This window comes from Phodopus roborovskii, unplaced genomic scaffold (genome assembly GCF_943737965.1).
Source record: "Phodopus roborovskii unplaced genomic scaffold, PHOROB, whole genome shotgun sequence".
NCBI classification, from domain to species: Eukaryota; Metazoa; Chordata; class Mammalia; order Rodentia; family Cricetidae; genus Phodopus; species Phodopus roborovskii.
The window spans coordinates 65,126-86,816 of NW_026125225.1; the positions used below are offsets into that span (position 1 = coordinate 65,126).

At 45.6% G+C, this 21,691-nt stretch overlaps 1 protein-coding gene across 1 annotated transcript in view; it reads left to right on the forward strand.

Annotated features, from left to right (window-relative positions):
* LOC127227085 (NEDD4-binding protein 1-like) overlaps nt 1-21,109 on the forward strand; it is a 47,053-nt gene extending 25,944 nt beyond the window's left edge. The window contains 6 exon segments of the mRNA XM_051191347.1: nt 8,944-9,074; nt 10,586-10,682; nt 13,597-13,704; nt 15,143-15,250; nt 17,035-17,149; nt 17,151-21,109. Of these exon segments, the coding sequence (XP_051047304.1) occupies nt 8,944-9,074; nt 10,586-10,682; nt 13,597-13,704; nt 15,143-15,250; nt 17,035-17,149; nt 17,151-17,393 (802 nt within the window). The 3' untranslated portion in view covers nt 17,394-21,109.
* Nucleotides 21,110-21,691: the final 582 nt, after the last annotated feature.

The window sequence follows — 21,691 nt, forward strand, 5'->3', positions numbered from 1 at the left end:
CTAGAGTTCTGAGCTTTGGCTTCACCCTGTTCCTGTTGGCAGATGGTACACTGAGATTATATTTTCCCATTCCACCTTGCTCTGACACAAAGGGTACAGCTGTAAATGAATCTGTGTCATCGTTAGATTCCCAGTACAAAAGTGCAGCTGTGGCTTGCTGCTGCCTCTAGTTTGTGAGATAATTTCTTGTAGCCCAGGCTAGCTACTAATTTGTAGTACTTCTTGCCTCAGCTTCCCCAAGAAAATCTTTAAAAAAAAAAAAAAAAAAAAAAGTAATGTGTGTGTGTGTGTGTGTGTGTGTGTGTGGTTTTAAAGACAGTTTCTCTGTGTAGCCTTGGCAGTGTAGACCAAGCTTGCCTCGAACTCGCAGAGATCCGATTGCCTCTGCCTCCTGAGTGCTGACATTTGTTTTCACTTTTAATTGAGTGTTTATGTGTGTCTGAAAGTCAGTTTGTATACATGAATGCAGTACCCGAGGGGGCCAGAAAAGCATGTCAGTTCTCCTGGAGCTGGAGTTCCAGGTGGATTTGAGTTACCTGATATGGGTGCTTAAAACTGAATTCAAGCCTTTCTTAACTGCTGAGCCATCATTCCCAGCTCCCTTAGACACTAAATCATAAGAATAACACTCTGTTGTTGAATGTCTGTATGACCTCTTTCTAGGAATTCTAAAAGGTCAACTCATGTCTTGAAGTTTTAGGAATGCCTTCTCTTTCCAGAACTAATGTTTGGACAGGGCCTTATATGAGTGAGGCTAACACTCCGCCCCTGTATTGTCCCCAGTACTCTTTTTAGTTTTCATTTTGATAGTCTTTCTAAGTTGCCCAGGCTGGCTGGCTAGGCTATATTCAGGCATGAAAAATTAAGTACTGGCGCATATGTTTATTTTATTTTATGTGTATGGGAGTTTTGCCTACATGTTTGTGTGTCTTCCACATATATGCCTGGTGTCCATGGAGGCCAGAAGAGGATATTGGATCCCCTGAGACTAGAGTTACAGTTGTAAGCCACTGTGTGGGTTCTGGGAACTGAACCCAAGTCCTCTGCAAGAATAGCAAGCTCTCTTAACTGCTAAGCCATCTTTCCAACCACTTAACATTTGTTGTTGTTCTTTTTTTTTAATGTATATGCATGTATGTTTATGTGAGTGTACCCCACGTGTTTGTGGGTATCTGAAGAAGCCAGACAAGTGCATTGAACTCTCTGGAACCAGAGTTACAGGCAGTTGTGATCCTCCCTCTGTTGATGTGGGAACTGAACTCAGCTTTACTTAATCATTTATTCTGCTTTTTTTTTTTTCTATTAAAATTTACAAAGAAGTATAACAAGAAGCTGTGGTGACACTCTATGGGTTTACTTACTCATCCTCAACGATTGCTAGTTCATGACCAGTCTTGTTCCATCTGCACGCTTAACTACCACTTTAAACCCACTTTTCCGTGATTGGACTTTTCTTTGTTTTATTCTGTTGATTTTCCCTGTGGTATCGGGGGTGGAGGCTCTTCAGAGTGTTGGGCAAGTGCTCTGCTGCTGAGCTCCCTCTAGCCCTTTGTGTACTTGAAAGGAAATCTCAGATACATTCCAATGTTTCTGAGAGTATTTACTGCTCAGAGGAAGGAAGGGACTTTGTTGGCAACTGCCTTCCTCGTGGTGGTGTGGCGAGGACTCTGGCTCAGTTCCTCTCTCTTCCTTGTTTCCTCTCCCTTCCTTCCTCTCACCCACCCTTCCTCCCTCCTTCCCTTCCTCCCTCTGTCCCTCCTCTCTCCCTTCTTCCCTCCCTGTGTGGGTGTATGTGTGTCTGGCTTTTTCTTGATGAACTCTGGGACCTACTTGTCCTTGGCTACACTGAGCAGCTGTAGAGCTCACTGCTGATGGGAGCAAAGCCACACACCTCTTAGGTCATGTCCCATATGAATTTGGTGTGCTTGGTAAGATGTCTCCAGCAGCAACTGTGCCTAGTTTGCCCATGTTAAAATCCTCAGCCATGGGGTAGCACAGAACCATGGCTGCTGACTGCAGGCGTGGAAGTCAGGAGCACTTTGGGCTTCTCTGGGACCTTAAGCTTGCTTGCTGTTCTCCAGCTCACCCTTTAAGTCTGCCCTGACAGCTTTTGGTGTATATCTTTTGTTTTGGAATAGGGCCTCGCCATTAGCCCTTGTCTAGGATTTGCTGTGAAGAGCAGGCTGCCCTTAAACTCACAAAAGGTCCAGTCTGCCTCCTAAGTGCTGAGATTATAGACATGCGCCTCCACAGCTGGCCTGTTTGTTTTGAGGCATGGCCTTACTATGTAGCCCTTGTTGGCCTGCTATGTCAACTAGGCAGGTTCCAAAGTCATGAAGATCCTCCTCTCTGTATCTTCATACAAGTGCAGGGCTTTAAAGGTGTGTGCTACCATGCTTGGCAGTGCAGATTTTTATAAGTGTAAGCATCATTTTGCTTTTCTTTTTTAAAAAAATAAATTATTGATTATATGTTTACATTTTGCTGTTAAAATTGAAAAAAAAAAGAAGTGCCACCATTTTACATATTACAGATTTGGCAATTTGGGCTGGGGCTGGCTGCTTACCTAGCATTCATGAAGGCCAGGGTTTTACTCCATGCACTATATAAACAGGGCTTGGTAGCCCCTTCCTGAATTCCAGCCCTGGGAAGGTCAAGGCAGGAGGATCAAAGGTTGAACAGTGTAAAGGCAGGCAGTAAAACTATTGTGGCTGTATCCTCATTTCCAGGCAGTTCTGCCTGTTATCATCTTACTTTGGCTTTTGGCAGCTCTGTTAGGGGAAATCCAGCAAATGCCCCACGGCTACATAGATTTATCTAAGTAAAACTGTAAGAGCCGTTCAGGTACCTGTAGTCCAAGACTGGCTCCAGTTCCTCCTTGTTAGTTCCTAAACTAAGTGATAACAGCATTTAAGTAGTAATTTTGAGGAATGCTAATTTTACAAGAAAACCTTTCTATATGTGAAAAGATTTCTCAATTTGACATTCAAGTAATAAGAACATGGATGAACCAAGGCTGAGCATGATAGTGTTTGTCTGCGCATGCTGTATGTTCATGTGTGTATGTGTGTTCGTATGGAGAACAGAGGTTAATATTGGATGCCTTCCTCTATTGCTTTCGACCTTGGGTTTTTGTTTGTTTTAGCTTTGTTTTGGTTTTGTGTTGTGTTTGTTAGGGTCTTTCACTGAACCTGGAGCTCACCAGCTTGGCTAGATTAGCTGGCTAGGGAGCACCAGGATTCTTCCTGTCTCTTCGCTAGTACAAGTGTGTGCCACCACCTTCACTTTTTACATGGGATCTGGGGATCTGAGACATCTGTTCAACTAAGTCCTCATGCACTTTACCAACTGATCCATCCACTCTTGATGTGGTAACTAGTATCCTTTATGTTTTTGGTTGTGAGCCCAGCCTTTAACTGCCAAGCCATCTCTCCAGCCCACTAGTATCTCTCACAGTGGTCATTATTAGAATGTACAGTGGTGCTGTTTGAACATGGCAGGATATGATACATATCTGATCCTTTCCACTTTGCCCATAGTGTACCTTCCCAGACACGTAACAGCCCAAGACATTAACACATATTTCCTGACACTCTTGGACATAGTGTGGTTGCTTTTGAAAAACAGTAACTATCACTTAAAGTGAATATGCAAGATTTTAGTAGTATGTACTTTTAATTGTTTTCTTTTATTGTGTATTTTTGTCTGGATATATATATATATATATATATATATATATATATATATATATGAATGAATGACAAACAGCTGTGAACCCCTTGGGTTCTGGGAACTGAACTTGGTTAAGAACAGCAAACACTCTTAACTGCTGAGACAAATTATTATTATCCTTATTATTTTAAACATTATTTTTATTTGTGTATGGGTAGGGATATAGGGAGGTTGTGCACATGCATTCTGGTGCCTGTCGAGGTCAGAAGAGTGTGTTGGACCCCTGGAGCTGTGGTTGTAGATGGTTGTGAATTGCCTGACCATGGTGCTGGTAGCTGAACCCCAGCCTTCTGGAAGAGCAGTTAGTGCTTCTAACCACTGAGCCAGCTCTCCAGCCCACTCACTAGTTTTGAAAACTGATTATTTCTGGAGGATTTGACTTTTCTTTAAATGTACTAATGTTTGTGTTTAAGAACAACACTTTAAAAAGGGATGTACTTAATTAGATGTAGATTCACCCGCATGTTAGTGTCTTAGTTAGGGTTGCTATTGCTATGAAGAGACATCATGTTGTGACCATGGCAACTCATAAAAGAAAACTTGTAATTGGGGCTAGCCTACAGTTCAGAGGTTTAGTCCATTATTATCATGCAGGCAGACATGGTGCTGGAGGAGTTCTACATCTTGATCCATAGGAAGCATGAAGAGAAACTAACTTGAGCTTCTGGGATCTCAAAGCCCATTCCCTAGTCACACACCTACTCCAAGGCAACAAGTGCCACTCCCTGTGGACCTACGGGGCCATTTTTATTCAGTCACAGTAGCTCTGAATTGGCAAGCCCTGTGGGTTGTACAGCACCAGGGACTGGGTCCTCTGAGGACTCGCCTCAGAAAGTCCCAAGGGTGGGGAGAACTGACTCCTGCACAGGCCATCTGTTTCACTCCATCTTGAGTGAGTTCGGGTAGACTGTTCCACTGAACTACCCTCAACTATGGCTCTGGAAGAAGTGGCAGGCTTCCATAAAGAACTGCTGAGTAAAAGGCTAGGACTTTTTCACTGGCTTTTTACCACCACCTGCAACTCCATGACACCATTGCCATTCTGATCACCAATCTGGATTATATCTTAACTGAAACCAAATATTTCCTAAGTTTTTTGGCAGTAAGAATTGAACTTTGGTTCTCAGACATACGAAGCTGAGCTTCATTCTCAGCTTGGTACGTCATCATCATTATATTTTGTAATTCAATCTTCATACTAGTTTCTTGGAGCAAGAACTGGGTATAACTTACATGACATGAAATGACATGAACCTTACCCAGAGTCACACCTAGACTTGGGACTGCCTATATCTCTCACAGAAGTTGAACTTGCAATGTTCAGACCTTGTTGTCATTGGACACATTAGTGCTTCTGAGTGACTCTCACCTACATGGCACAGCTGAGTGCTATGGTAGTTTAGAAGGAAATCCAAGGCCTGAAGAGTAGGGTCTGTTGGTGTCAACTACCGTGAAGCAGCCCCCTCCCACTCTTCCCTGGATTGCTGTCTGTTTGGTCCAGGATGATGTCTGCAGCTCATATACCACAAAAAGTACCAAATACCTGCCTTATGCTGCTGTTATGTGTGTTTTCGGTTCGTTTTCCCCCTTGTCACCATGAATGAGTCAAGTGATGAGTCAGTGGAAATATTTGCGGTGTCTGGCTCACCATCACAGTGTTGGCTGAAACTCCAGTGTAAGAGCACCTGACTGGCCTCCTTTGGTGATTTTCTGAGTAGGTGGGGTTTGCCGGTTCCCTTGTCAGAACTGTGCACTCTATCCATTTTGTTTGCCGGTCTTTCTATATCAGGTTCCATGACTATTTTTCTTAACTTAGAAGCTAGAAGGAAGCCATGCTTTCCTGATTAATTAAGAAAGGGCTTTCCACAATATTTCCTTACATGGTCCTGCCTGGTTTGATGACCACTGATAGCTAGCTATTGTCACCCAGCTCTCCTCTCTTTTAAACATGTTGACTGGCTGCTATAATGTGGAAGGGGGAAAATAGCCAGGTAATTTAACTTGTGCAGCATGGAATAGGAGTTCAGATCTTCATGGAGAGCTAACACACTTACCCTCCAGGCTCAGTGTTTTCCTGAATGTGGAGCCAGGGTCTATTTGGAGTCCCAAAGTAGAAAGGTTTTATAGTCTGTGCACTTTGAATATATGTTCTCTAGAGCAGGGCAGACCATTGTTGTACTTCTTGTCCACCAGCCTCTCTATTGCAGAGGCCTTCTGGTGGGCAGAGGCACACTTTATCCAGTCAGAGTATTAGCCCCAAAAGTAGAGTTCTTACTAGACTAATATTATGACAACAGCTTGGCTCCTCTCCCCCCCCCCTCCCGTCCCTGGGACTGAGAGTTAAAACTCAGACCACACACATGCTATATTGGTCACACCCCAGCCCTCATTTCCTTTTTCTGTAGTTTTATTTTCTAGATAAATCTATATTCTCTAATCTGAACCTTGAGCTCTGTTTTTTTGTTTTTTGTTTTTTGTTTTTTGTTTTTTTTTAAACTCTGGAGTTTTCAGAGTGGAAAATGCTATAATTTTACCATAGAAAACACTGAAAACTGGTGCAACATTGGTGCTTCTAGACTTTATTTGTTTTACTATTGCTTTAAACTATTTGCCCCCACCCCCACCCCAAGCTTGCAAGAAGCCCAGGGTAGCAGAATTCCTCCCATCTGTGTCGTCTCCTTTTCTTCATTGACCTGGCAAGCGGAACTTGGTGTTCTGTCCACATCCACTCCTGCTGTTGTGGTCAGCAGGAGCATTTAAGGAGAGGAGGATAAGCCAGTTATCTGAAGTGGGCTGACTTGGGTGCGTGCTCTGGATTTGGGATCTTTATGTTAGAACTGACTGTCTTAACTCCAGGCCTGCCCTTTGGATCAAACAGAGTGATACTTACTCTTTAAAAACATCAAGAAACTCAGTTACCCCTTGTTTTCACACAGTACAGGTGTCTTGCTGGTACATCCTTGCCATATCAGCAGTGGGGTTATCGCTTGCATGTGTTTTCTGGGTTAATGACCTGATGGTTTCTTGTCTTTTTTCTTTTTGGTTTTTCGAAACAGGATTTCTCTGTGTAACACTGGCTGTCCTGGAACTTGATCTATATAGACTAGGTTTGCCTCTTGAACTCACAGAGACTGAGACCTGCCTCTGCCTCCTAAGTGCTGGGATTACAGGCGTGTGCTGTCACTACCTGGCTGATAGTTTTCTTTTTTATGAGTCTCTGAAAAAGAGTAGGTTTTATATCCTCTAGCAAAGAGAACTTGTGAGCTACTCTTTGCCACTTCTTGACAACTTAGCTGCTTATATCCAGCACTTCCTACTCTCAAGGATCAGGGATGCAAATGGGGTTTTGTTGTACTGTGGGATAATGGAAAGGCATTGGCCAAGAATGGGGGCCACTGTCTGGCTGCACACCCCGGACAGGCCACTCTGTCATGTTCTGCACAGTAGAATGTAGGAGGTGAGAAGACAGGAAGGCTGAACTTCACAGGAGACTGGACTGAGCCCTCAGAAGACCTGGTGTGGAAGGTACACAAGGAGCCTTAGCAACCAGACCACCCAAGAGCAAGGGCTGGCTGGGATGTGTGTTATGGAAAGTTTGCCTTGGCTTGCTCTCCCTGACCTGTCAAATGTGGAGGGGGCTTGGAAGCCAGTCCTATCAAAGGATGTGTGTGTGGAAGGACCTCTGTCCTCCACCTCTATTCAACTACCTGAGACAAAGATGAAGGGTTATTTATGTTTTACTTATTCATTTATGTGGGGTGGGGAGGGTGGGAACACACACCATGGTACATTGTGGCACTTTTGCCTGTGGAGCCATATAGCCAGCTGGGTTGTTTTGTTTTGTTTTTTATTTATAGTATTTTTCCTAGGTATATGTATAGTATATACATGCCTGGTCAGAAAAGGGCTGCTTTCCTGGGACTGGAGTTACAGATGGTTTGAGCCACCATGTGAGTGCTGAGGGTCGAATCCATGCCCTTTTGCAAGAGTGGCAAGTGCTCTTAAGCATGAGCCATCTCTCCAGGAAGTTTCTGTTTTTGTATTTTAAAATGCACTGCCAGACTTGAGAATGCAGTGTGTGTGTGTGTGTGTGTGTGTGTGTGTGTGTGTGTGTGTGTGTGTGTGTGAGAGAGAGAGTGAGAGTGTGTGTGTGTGTGTTCTGTAGCAGGAAGTCACACACTGGACTGAGTGTGGCCCCATTTCTGTCTTATGAGTAGGAACTCAGCCATGTTTGTCATCTACAGCTGTGTGTGGCTGCTGTCACATTTCTGTGGCAGAGTGAGTGGTGAGACAGTGACCACGGTGACCTTTGCAGATTGACAGGTTCTAGCCTGTTTCTTACATACTTAGCTTTTTCTTCCGCTTCATTCAGTACAGTCCCCATAGTCCTAGTTAGTTTCATTTGAATCTTATTTTCAGTTTGTTTTTTATAAGTTTGTAGACTTGGGAGCTTCTCAGTTCCCTAGAAAGCGGGTGGTGCACCCACCCACCCTCCAGAACTAGCAGTGACATTGGGCACTTTGGTAGTGGCAGTAGAGTCACATTTTTATTCCTGCCTCAACCATAGGCAGGCGCAGCACAGGCATTATCACAGCTACTGACTGTGATAAGATTCACAAGGAATTCTCAGAAGCACACTGGCAATGGAGCTCAATGTAGAATGCTAGCCTAGCATGTGTAAGGACCCAGACTTGATCCATAACACAGCAAACAAGCAAAAAGCCAAACTCCACCAGGATAGTCACTCCATAATTAGGCTAGCTGTGGAGGTATACAGCAGTGATGTTGATGTCTGGAGTCTGAGGCAGAGGGTCACATGCTCTAGTCAGCCTCAATGGTGTACACATCTCAAAAAAGGAAGATAAAATTCTTAGAGGCCAATGATTAGACAGAACTTAGAAACAATAGTAGTTTTTCCCAGTAGAATATAGTTTAAACTCCCATGATAATAAACAGATACTACAGCAAGCCTGCCAGCCTCCACCAAAACAGTATGCCCAATTTGCCAAACACAAAGATCTAAGACTCTTAAGACACAGGAAGACTCTGCCAGCAGATCTAACTTGCCTTCGTAAAGTAGCAGACTGTACAACTTCGAAAAGTAAAAGCAGTTTGTATTGTTTCTGTTGTGTGTGATTGTTCTTTTCTGTGGTAAAACTTAGGCTTTACATAGGCTTTAACCTGAATGAAATTGTCCTTGTTTCCTTCCAGCCATGGTCTAAAGAAGTTCTTTAGTTGTCGTGGAATAGCAATTGCAGTTGAGTATTTTTGGAAGCTTGGCAACCGAAACATCACTGTGTTTGTCCCACAGTGGAGAACGAGGCGCGATCCTAATGTCACAGGTGAGGCCCAGTGACTTTTCTATACTTCTGGCTAGATAATTAATGAACTGGCTTCAGATTGTAGCACAGGGTACCTAGAGTAGAATCACACACATGGGCAACAGTTTGAATGACAACACTCTAAATTGGTTCTGTCTGGTAAAATATCAATTGAAAACTCAGTGTGGTGGTGCACACCTGTAAGACCAGTACTCAGGACGAAGCAAGAAGATCAGAGACATCCTTAGCTACTCAGCAGGATTTTTTAGGCACGCCTCTCAGTTGAGGGGTATTGTAGTGTAAAAGGGAGTGATAAGGAAGGATAGAGTAGCTGTTAGAAAGTACATGCCTCTACTAGTTTGGGCTTTTGAGTATTTAAATAATATTTTTCTTAATAATATTTTTAGAATACTTGCTTGGTCAGTTTTGTACCTTCAGACACGTCTTCTTAGTAGCCTGATGGCTTACAGGAATCACTTCTGTTTGCCATATGGTACTTGGTGTGTAACCTACAGGCCCCACACAAAAGGTCAGAACTCCTATATTGTGAAGTAGTCCAGAGAAGCAGAAGGTTGCTGCAGGCATAGTACATGAGCAAGTGCACCGAGAAAGGAAAGGTAGAAAGGGGGGTGGGGGACATCTCTTATAGATTTGTCCAGTCCAGAACAGGAAGTGAGAGTTAGTTCCTAGGGAGGGGGAAGTGCTGCGGCTGCTCCACTCCAGAGTAGCTTCCTTTTTCTGGGAGAAGGTGTTACAACAGAAGAGCCATAGGAGCGAGGCACACTCACTCTTTTCTTGCTGTCTCAGTGCATATGCACTGGGCAGCTCTGAGGTGGGGAACCCCTAATGTGGGCAGGTCAGCTCAGGTCACTGGCAGCTTTGGTAGGAAATGCAAACACAGGAATCTGACTTCAGCTCAGCTTCTCCTGCCTGTGAGTGCTTCTCCACAGGACAGCATAGGCCCTCCATTCTGTCACTACTTGTGCCTGGGAAAATGAGTAAACGCTTACACAGACACCTAGGAGTGATTAGGACAGGAGGAGGCTACAGGCAGGCTGGAGAGCACACAGCCTTTCTTGACTGGAACGAAGTGGTTTGTTCCTGCTACTGCCTCTGCTTCAGAGGGCTTGTCCCCTCCCCACTCCCACCCTTTTGGGAACTCTTGTCATTTCTCTTTTTGTATTCTACTTGTAATATATACCTTTGGAAATGTTCTTGGGGGCAGGGTTAATTAATTACAGGCTATGGTTTAGTCTCAAGAGGCAAATGCTTTTAACATTGGTTGGTCAGTTGTTTAAAAACTACCAGTCATTTCATATATAGACTTTGCCTGAGTATAAATCTTACTTGGTTTCTTTTTTTTTTTTTTTTTTTTTCCCTTCTTCATCTGGTTGAGTTAGTAAAATTGAGTCAGTAGGAAAAAAGAGGTTTCTGCAAGTCCCCAAGTGAAATATTTGGGTTTGCATTCATTTATTTACACATCTGGGAAGATAGCCTTTGCTGAATACATATCAACTTCTTCCCACGAACAGAACAGCACTTCTTAACCCAGCTCCAAGAGCTTGGAATATTATCTTTAACTCCTGCCCGGATGGTCTTTGGAGAAAGAATTGCTTCTCATGATGACAGGTATGAAGAGCTATTTTCCTTCCCAAGGTGGGAGTGGGGTGGTGAGGAGCCAGCTAGCTACCTTCCACCAATCAGGTGTAGACTCTGAAGGGACCTGCTTGGCTCAGCTTGAAAACATGAGATCAAGGTCACTACTAAGCTTATATACCCTATGAAGTTAGGAATGGCACAGAAGACACTATTGTGTTAGGTTTGGTTTTGTTTAAAATTTAGTAAAGCATGTCTGAGGTGAGAAAATGTAGATATATGTAGTGGTTTGTTTTGTTTTGAGACAGGGTATCACTGTGCAGCTCTGGCCTAGCATTCACTATGTAGAGCATAGGTCTGAGTAGATGTCTGCCCCCCCCCCCCTGCAGAAGGAGAAATTTGATTCCAAGCTTACCCAGTGATATATAGTTTTTACAGCTCTACTCTGGTGCTGTCCTGTAAGTAGTAGCAGGCATGGTGTGTGGGACCCTCAGGCTGTCTATTCCTTCTCTGCATTACTCTGTCCTTGTCCCAATGAAGAAAGTTGCTTACGCTGGCATGTGGTTGAATGGGAAAGAGGTGATTTAGGGCCACTGCTGACATTCACTCTCTCATAGACGGGAAAGAGACGGGGTTGGATGGGGTGGATCCAAGGTGCTGTCAGACAATGAGAAGACCTGAGAGAGGGCAGCACATGGGTCAGGGTCAGTCCTGGGAATCTGTCCTGGAGGGGCAGTTCTTGTCAGCACCGTCACAGGCTCAGGAACCCTGAATTGCTCAGGTGAAAAAGTAGTTAGGCCAGTAGGTCCAGGGAAGCCTTCAGGTCTCTACCACCACAGCTTTCTTCTCACAGCCAGGGGACTCAAATACAGAAACAGACATGCAGAAGCTTTTGCTTGGTCTATATAGCTCTCTGGGCTTCAGAGAACACAGGTGTGTGTCCTGGTGGGTAGGATGAGACGCCTCACCATCTGCTTTTATTGACTTCTGGGCAAATAGCACCATTGACAGTCAAGCTCTTTAGAAGAAACCTAAATGTTCATTAATAAGAAACTCAGCCCAGTGTGGTGGCTCAAACCCATAATCTCAGCGTTTTAGAGGTAGCCGCAGAAGGATCAGAAGAGCCATGTTCAGCTGCATAGTGGATTCTAAACTAGCCTGGGGTATGTAGGTTCCTGGGGGCGGGGGTTGGGGCTAATAAACAAAACAAAACCAACTTTCCAAGGTTCCAAAAGCCTGGAAACTGTTGAGTTGTTTTAAGTCCCACTTTTGAGTCACTGTCACTGCTAAGAGCAGCCATTTCACCTGTGAGTACAGTGACTTGTTTGTTTCACTATCTTTGTTCTTATTCAAGAAATAACGTGTCCATTATCTTTGCAGTTTTTGTTCTGTTTTTTTGTTTGTTTGTTTTGTTGTTGTTGTTTTTTATGATAGGTTCTTACTATGTAGCCCTGGCTGTTCCTGGAACTCACTATGTAAACTAGGCTGGCCTCCAACTCACCAGCCTCTGCCTCCCAAATGCTGGTATTAAAGGTGTGCAGTACCATGCCTTTCTACTCACAAAAGATTTTAAGAGGATTTAAACGGATAATTTTCAGCAATAAAACAAAATTATTTAATTCTTGCTCCCTTTTATCACCATGTCCGAGAGGCTTTGTGTATCCCCAGCACCCTATAAGCCAAGCATAATGGCACACACACCTGTAATCCCAGCACCAGAAGGTCAAGGTCATCTTCAGGCTATTTAGTTCAAGGCCAACCTAGGAGATTTAAGCCTCAATCTCTCAAACACAGAGCTGGGAGTTTAGTGATAGAGTTCAAAGAGATCCCCAGTTCTCCAGAAGGCAGTGGGTGACCCCAAAAATGACAGTCTTGGCTCCGCTCAAGCCGAACTACAGAGGGACTGCTGTCCTCCAGAGAGATGAAAGTTCACACACGTCACATTCCTGCCCACCAGAAAGGGTCGCTTCCCTTGGTTATACCTGTGGTTACATAGCAAGCCTGAAGCTAACTCCAGGCTCCTCCAGTGCCTAGTAACATGTGTATGCTATGAATATCAAAGCCCCCATGCTAACCTCAATGGTCTCCCTCCCCTCCAGTGTGCAAGCTCCCCAGGCCACTCTCTTCAGAATGGCACCCACCCCCCATATTCATTCTTTCCAGCTTCTCCAGCTGCTCACTATGGCCATGTCCCCATTGACCCCCACCACAGAAATAGCCCTGGCCATATCCATTCTGCTTCTTTCTCTCTCTGCTCTGGACTCTTCCAGATGCCTCCCGCTGTTCTCTGTCTCCTATCTACATCATAAATAAATAAATAAATAAATAAATAAATAAATAAGAGAGACTTCCCCCCAGCCATCCAATCCAGCCATAGTGGTTTCTTGGCTGTGCCCTCTCGTACACTTGCCTAGTATGCCAGGCCCTTAGTTTGATGCCAGCACCACTAAAACTGTTTTTTAAAAATGCAAAAACCACTTCATCACCATGTGTCCTTTCATAGTTGAGTGAATCTGTCTATATTTAGGCTAAAATGATGATGTCTTCTTAAAGCAAAGCAGAAAATGGATTGGTGTTTTGTTTTGTTTTAATTGCAAACCTGTCAACTAACATTGAAGTAAACTCAGCTGAAAGCTGAGTTACCTATAACTTGTCCTCTGCTTAAGTCTTCATGCATTGCTATCATGGTTTATTGGTGGATCTTTTCTAGAAAATGTAGGAATCATAGTTAAAATCAGTTTTGTAGAATTAGATTGCATGGGGGAAAAAAAGTTGTTTTATAATCACACTAGTAATTCCAGAGATACTCGACATTTTATCCATCTTCAGTTGACAGGGACCAAACTTCCTTGTGTCCAGCCTTTTTTAAACTGGCTATTTCCTTATAGCACAGCTTTTCTGAGCCAGACATGCTATTTGCTTATTTTGAACCCTCTTGTTACCATAGGTTCCTACTACACTTAGCGGACAAGACTGGGGGTATAATTGTAACAAATGATAACTTCAGAGAATTTGTGACCGAGTCAGTGTCCTGGAGAGAAATTATTACAAAAAGGTAATCTTTTCTTCTTTGCTTTGATTGCAAGTTTGTTGTTCGAGTTTTATCTGACAGTGCTGCTTGCCATGGTGGGCCCAGGAAAGGGTGAGGGCAGGCTTCCTAAGAGTACCTGCAGTATTGGACCCCTGCCCCATGCCATCTGAAGTGTCAGCTTTGGAATACTGTGACTCCAGCAAGAGCATGGGACAAAAGCAATATGCTGAGGGAGGGGCACCTAACTGGGGATACTGGAGTAAGTCTAGCTTCATTGTCTGGTGTTTTCCATGAGTTCAGTGCACAGCTTTTCTTGCTGGTGCTGTGAATGTGTTCAGTTGCTGAGCTACTGAAGAGCAGTGGATACCTGGCTTCCGTGAGCCCCCAGAAGACTTGCCCCCTTGAGCAGCTGCGTCACACAAGAAGCAAAAGTGCTGTGCTGTGGTTCCAGGGGATAAGACGGATATGCCATAGATCTGAACCATAAAGGGACTGTGCAGGGGCAGTGTGGGTAGATGTCTAGCACATCTGGATGTCTATTTCTGGACTTGACAGTTGGCCCTTGTCTGATACTTCTAACTTGCTACATCCTAATGGAATTTTTGAAAGAGCCTGGCTTGGGCTGATGAGATGTGTCAAGCCTGAGGACCTGAGGTCATTCCCCAGAACCACACCTTTACATTTTTAGAGAACACTTGGCTGCACACTCTTGGATGAAAGTGAATACATTTTGAGCTCTATGTTGCTAAAAGGGTATTGGTGATAGGTGGGAGAGAGTTGATCTTTGACCTAGTAGGCACAGTTGATGAATCCTTAAGCTTCTTGGACACTGGTGTGTGTTAATACAAGTATGCACACGAGGAGGCTCAAATCAACCCACTGCTCTCAGACCTCACAGAAGCAACTCGGAAACCAGAATATGCACTGCAGGTAGACACTAGTTGTATTTATTCATTTATTTGCAATAGGAACCCATTATGTAGCTCTGGCAGGCTCCACCTCTCCTGCCTCTGGCATGCCAGAGTTAAAAAGCATATACCACCATGCCCGGTGAGTTCTTTATTTCTTGTGTGTAGATGCTAGACCCCCATGGCCTCTGGTATGCCCTTTTAAAAATCACAGGTTTGCCCATGAACACATTTATTTCCACTTTCACTTTGTGGCACACCTGCTTTGTCCCTAGCAGAATGCCTTTAGTTATGTTTTTTTCATATGTTAGAAAATACCTGGCTGGCGTCTGGATGAAATTTGTGGCCGCTGAGAAAAGCTTCTTGCATGACTGTCCACAACAAAAGTTAAAACAGTTTCACTCGCAAGTGGGGTTGCTTCCCCTTCGGGCAGTTAGCTGGCAGGATTTTTAGACAGACCATTGTCCCAAAATGGGTGGCTTCCTTTGAGAAATGTTTCATTTCCTCCAGCAGTGAAGAGTACTGATTGTCAGCACTGTGACTTTGTGTTGTAGACTGCTTCAGTACACGTTCGTGGGGGACATATTTATGGTTCCTGATGACCCCCTGGGAAGAAACGGACCTCGGCTAGAAGAATTTCTCCGAAAGGAGGTCTTTCTTAGGTATTTCTGTGTATTTCCTCGTATGTTAAATTTTTTTATTTTAACCAAATGCTTTTCTTTGGAACAAATGCTGTCCTTGAAAATTAGAAATGGCATTTGATTTTTTTTTTTTAAGCCTTAATTAGACTTAGCAATATGTGACCGATGTAGAAGCCAGTCAATAAGTACCCAAGGCTAATCTTCACTGTGATCTTTTTTAGCTTTGTTTTGCCTGCCTACCTGCCTGCCTTAGACCGTTTCCTCTGTGTCAGCAGGCTAAGCTCAAACTCGGACCCTTCTGCCTCTGCCTCCTGTGCTGGGGTCTAGGCCCGCCCTGTATGGGGTCCTTTTCATTTTAATCCTAAGAGAGCAGACAGCCCTGAGTCACTCTCTCAGAAGAAGCCAGTTTTCAAGCTGCTGGTAGCTTGTCAGTCACTTGGGCCCAGGTTCTCTTTGTGGGATACTTTTCCATGTACTTTCTGCAGTTTGTTTTAACTGTGCAGTGCTAAGTGAACTCGTGCCCTACTAAGGGATCATTGCAAGGTAGGGTGGGGGTGGAGGCTGATAGCTACTGTTTACCATCACTAAATGGGAAAGCTGTCTGACATTGACTGACAAGTAGAGGTTATTTCTTTGCTGACCTGCAGCCTCCTCTATGCTAACCCAGTGGCAGACCTTCTCTGTTTTAAAATCAAAATAAACTCTATTTCTGTGGCGCTCCTGGCAGGTTTTTGCGTGGGGTTGGTCTGGGTACCCAAAAGAAGAAGGCATATTCTCTCCCATCTTTCAAGGCTGCTAACCAGTCATTTATAGCATGAGCCTGTGGGACCATCAGTTTGAGCCTGGCTGTGCACCAGCTCACTCGAGGAGCTTCTCTAATGGAGACCAGCATACTTTGAGCTTCCTCATCTTGTGATCATCTCTCTGTGTGTGAGCTTTTGAGGTTTTATGACTCACAGAAGGTGTTGACTAAGACAGGGTTATCTGTCCACACCGACGAAACATTGGCCTGCTGTACACTTGTCCAGCTCACCTCCAAATCCCTCATCTTATATTGGAAATCCTCATAGCATTTCAGGCCTCAAGGCATGTGTTTGAGGCTGTATGTGGGCTCCATGCTGAGCCAATGCCCAGGTCAAGCTAGAGGTGGATTCTTTGCTACCTTTCCACTCCCTCAGTAGCCTGATGGGCAGAATCAGCCCTCCTGGTCATTTTTCCCTCTCACCTAGTGTCATCGTCAAAGAGCTTGGTGGCTGCTTGGATCCTCTTAAGGATAATGGAGCTTTGGCAGGCTGTTGGACTTCTGAAGTTGGTGGTAGTATTAGCACCATTTCTCAGCTGCGGCTAGAATCAGTTTGAGTGCTTAAGCAGGACAGGTGTCCCCTGGACGCACATACAACACCATGTGCGTATGCATCAAGAGTACACATGCCCCGCTCAGACCTCACTGGAGACAGGGATTCCCTGAGCCTGTTGGAGTTGCCTTTTTGCCCAGAGGGATGCCTCTCCCTGGTTCTGACAGCTGACACTGCCCAGAATAAAAGCCTCTAAAAGAGCAGGAACCTTGCAGAACCAGTGATTGTAGCCTGCCCTCAGACAGCACCTGGGGATGGGACTGTCTATCCCAGGGGTGCTCGTTCTCGCATGTGTCTGGAAATGGTGCTGGGTGCATCGGAGCTGATTTCACCACCCCATGGCCTTCAGAAACCATGGAACTAGCTAGCATCTAGACCCTCAGTGTTAGCCATGTGTGCTTTAATAGGGTTTCTTACTGCCCCTCTCACCATGACTCACTTCATCCACAGAGACATGCAGCCGCTACTCAATGTCCTCCCAAATGTGGGCACGTTTGACCCTGGCTTCCGGAGCCCCAACACCCAGATAGCCAACACCAGCCACCAGCCTCCATCCCGGAACCAGGGGAGCCTCTTCAGGCTCTTGGCTTTCTCAGCAGCCCCACTTCACACCCCTGGCCACCCTTCCCAGTATACAGCAGAACCTTCCCATGCCAGCACAGAGATCTTCTGCAGAGACCAGCGAGCTGAGGGAGGCCCTGCTGAAGATCTTCCCTGACTCTGAACAAAAACTGAAGATTGACCAGATCCTGATGGCTCATCCATACATGAAAGACCTGAACGCCCTTTCCGCCCTGGTATTGGACTGAAGGCTGGGCTAAAAGCCCACTGCTGGTGGGGACCAGAGGGAACTGCCAACCGTGGGAAGTTCCTAATGGGAAGACGCTGTCCCAGAGTGAACATTGTATGCTGGGTAGGAAAAGGAGGGAAGACAGGTGTTTTGTACATACAAAAATCTGGATTTTCAAAGCCAGCTTTTTTCTATATATAAATTATGCTGCTATTACAGATTTAACATTTTCTGTAAAAGGAAAGTACATTTTCTGCCTGTTCAGAACTGTTTAATAGCAGTTACTCTTGAGTGTATTTACAATTTTATGTTTTTTAAACTATTTTCCTTAAAGCAGAAGAAAAATTGACAAATGAATATGGTTAGCCTTTCTAAATAAAATTTAAAAGAAAAAAAAAATGGGGGGTTGCTTCCTTAAGGAAAGCAAGACCTTTTAAAGTATATTTTCTTGAGGTGATCTGTCCTGTCACTCACATGGTGTGTGTCCCCTGCCTCCTCCTTGGAGCTGACCTGCTCTGATCTTGTGGGTCTTCTCAGCAGGTCATTTGCCAGAGTGGAAAAGAGCCACTAGATGGCACTTGGTGCCTGGCTGTCGTCAGTGACAAGAAAAGTCAGACTCAGAAGAGCAGGGGAGAAGTCTCCGAGTCCATTCAGCCCTACCCTTCTTCCCCTCCACCAGACAGAGAAGGGAGCTGAATCCCAACATTCTCCCTGACTGGCCTAGCTCCTTAATGCACTCACCAGCCAAGGCCGCCATGCTCCCAGCCTGACTCCGCAGCTACCAGCCTCAGAAGGTGAGGTAGGATTGGAGAGTCTGTTGAGGAGTCCCTTACTGTGGCCAGCATGAGTCCACAGCCCACAAGTATGGGAAAGACCCCCCATGTGGAGTTTGTACAGCTTTGCCAAAAAGTTTTCTATTCTCAAGGATGACCTAAGCCAATAAATAGCATTAGTAGTTTCAGAAGGGGTCTCAAATGACCCCTCCCCATTTTCCTCTTTTGTCTTTTTAGAGATTTCTTAGCAGCTCTTCTTGAGTCTTTCAGAACCAGTTATCTCAGTATTGTCTCTTCTCAGTGTAGCTTGAATTCTGTATCTGTGAAACTTTTCCTGGTCATCTTAGTATTTTGACTCTCACCTGGACCTTTAAAGGGCTTTGTGTTTCCCATCTGTGCTGTCTCCTAGGCCTCATGGTAAGTTCTGCTGCCCTGTGGATTGTCTTTCTCCTGGTCCCACGAGTAGTAACTGAGGACTTGGTGCTGGTTTGTTCTCTTGGTGCAGGGACTGTGTAGATCACAGGATGCTGTCACCATGCGTGTGTCTTGGTTTCATTTGATTCCTGCATCCCTCAGGAGATGAACACAGAGCTTTCTAGGTGGCCACACACTTGTACTTCAGTCATGTTCTCCTGAATTCTTTGATGATGCAACCTGCTGGGAGCTGTTTCTCATCTGTCACTTGGGGTTTGAGACCTGCAGGCTGTGCAAATAGAAAACAAAGACTTTTGTTCAGGTCCAGGAGTAGACCCACCACAGCCCCCCACCCTGTGCCCCAGCTTCGGAGCATAGCAAAAGTGCCAAGGTGGAGCTTTGCCCAGGGCCTCCTGATCTCCTCAGTCCCAGTCCAGCATTCCTGGGAACCAGGAGAACCAGGGTGCTCCACAGTTCACCCTGACCAGGAAGGAGCCTGGGCTTTCTAAGGTTCTGCAGGCAGCCTGTCTTTTGAGTTGTGGGAGCCTCTGTGTTCTTTCTTAGCATTGTTTCTGGGATACATGCCCATTTTCCCCTTTCTCCATATACGAGAGAAGAAAAGATTAGAGGAAACTGAGAGGCATTAATTACTTTGTAGATTATAATGTGAAATGTAATTCTCGATTCTTTGTGAAATTTATCACATTTAGGTGTAGCATTTAAAGCCCAGTTATCCAGCCACTGAAGGAAGCTCACAACCTGCTTCTCTGCCTCATCCCAAGCTCTGTTGCTGCTAGGTGCTTATAGATGCTTAACCTCCATCCCTCAGTGCCTCCACAGTGAAGTTTGGAGTGTCTTGGAATTCTTCCCAGAGTGGAGTGTCTCTGCCTCCTGACATTTGGGTGAGGTGGCCAGCACAACTTTTGGTCATTGGTCAAAGTGTCTGATGCTTACAGAGGTTGAAAGGATAGGTAACTAGTGTAGCTGATGGGCATCCAGCCTCTGTGCACATGCATGTGTGTTGCCATAGCTGTACCAGTACAGTTGTGGCAGCATTGTTTCTGGGACTTGCTGTGAGGCAGGATGGAGTTGTGTTTATATAGGCTTGTAAATGTGGAAGGCAAGAAAGAGGACTCTGCCTTCTTGCCACTGCCTAGCCCCTCCCTGGGTATGGGGCAACTACTGCAAACTGTGCCCTCTGCAGCAGACTCACCCAGGTCCTAGCCTGCCTCCCACATCTCTTCTATGCTGCCCCATCCTCAACATTCTGAGCCATCTCAGCTGGGTCCATCAGTGCACTGTTCCCCAGCATTACCACCTCCCTGTTGCTCCCCAGGTACCTTTGATCCTTGAAGTTAAAACCCCCTGCATTTTGTTGCTAATGCTTTGCTCCAACTTCCTGCTTTTTCCCTCCCCGGTGTGCAAACCTGGCATCTATCCACTACTGGGAGTAGCCTGGGAAATCACTGGGTTGCTGTTTTCATTGTTAAGGTAGTAGCTACCGATAGTGAGGCCATTGGCCTTATTTCTTCTATTTTCCTTCTAGAGGTTCTTTATTCCTTTCTCCTCCTTGAAGGCCAATCCTTAATATGGTTTCTCAACAGGTGATTCTCAGAGTGGGCCACCCTTGGGCCTCATATCAGAAAGGGCAGCCCTTGCTAAAATAAAATGCAGGCTGTCAGGCACCACCCTGAGGTGTGGCCTCTGCTCTAGAGGGACGCCCAGAGGCTCTTCACTTCCAGTTAGTCTGGAACTACATTTTGAGTGACTACTCTTATTCTAGGAGCCACCACTCTTTCCTAATACCACCATCTACTATGGTGACACCAGTCCTGTTACTAGCCTTGTGGGGCCTTAGTTCCCAGAAACTCAGCCCACATTCTGTCATCTTCTCTCATCTAACCCCGAGAGGTCCCTTATATACTTCTTGGCCCTTGGATTACTACTGCCCACCATTTCCACCCATGACACTGGTCCCTCAACACTAGGCCACTTTACAGCTCTCCTCTCCTAGACTCCACAGGGCTTCAAGTTCATCTAGAAGGTCATTTTGCATCATCATTTTCTTCTTCTGTGATCTTCTACAGCTGCAACCAGAGCATCCAGTTCCTACCCTCTGAGCCTAGTGTCCGTGACTGTGTCCCGTGGCCGCCCTTGACTGTCCACTTTCTGTCCCCTGCCATAATTCTCACCCAGCCACCCAGACCTGAGCTCCCAGTGGGCCCTATCCACGCTTACTTTTTTTTTTTTCTAGAATGCCCCTCTGCCCTACAGCACTCTCACCTTCTCCTAGGCCCAGCCCTGAGTCGTCTTTGCGCTCTGAACAGAAGCAACCCTGTGGTGTTCTGTGACCCCACAGCACTTGGTGTCTTGCTTCTGGCTCTTGCCACTCTGGCAGGTGTAGCTGCAGCCAACTGTGTACTGTGTTGCCTCCCTCTAGACTGTGAGCTCCTCGCGGGCAGGGACCATATGGTCACTCTGTATCTCTTATGGCACCTAACAGTGCCTTGCACTTGGTAGGTGCTCAATAAATGTCTGTTCAAGTGAACTGGAGGACGGTGTCTTCTTGACTGTGGCTTTAACGACAGGTCCCTGGCAGAACCTTAGTGGAACCTTGCTGATCATGTTTTACAGGCATGACCCACCTCTGTTAGGGTTAGGGGTGGCTTGCTTGCCTAATTCATTCCGTCCCCCTTCCCTTGGGGCTTCCCGCACATGCCATCCTGGGCAAAGTTGCCCACACCTGGAACCCTGACCAGATGGAAACATCCAAAGCCGACAGTTGGCTTAGGCCACACTCACCAGTCTTCCTCAGGGATTTTCCCCATTGTGGGTGGGAGCCATGAGGTGATCCACCCACTGCCATTAACACTACGTTATGCCATGGGAAAGAAAGATGAGCAAGAGATCCTGGCCCTGAGTTCTGAGCTCCTTTTGTCAGGGAAGGGCTCCTCGTGTCACCAGGCCCAGTGTTCCCTAACTGTGCCCTGTTGCTGAAGCAGTTTCATGGTGGACTTAATCCCTTGGAGTCAGGCCTCTACTCCAAGTGAGGTGCCTCACTGTACTTCGCAGAGCGTAGCAGATTGGATGGGAGATAGCCAGCTTAATGCCAGGGTTACGGGTGACAGCC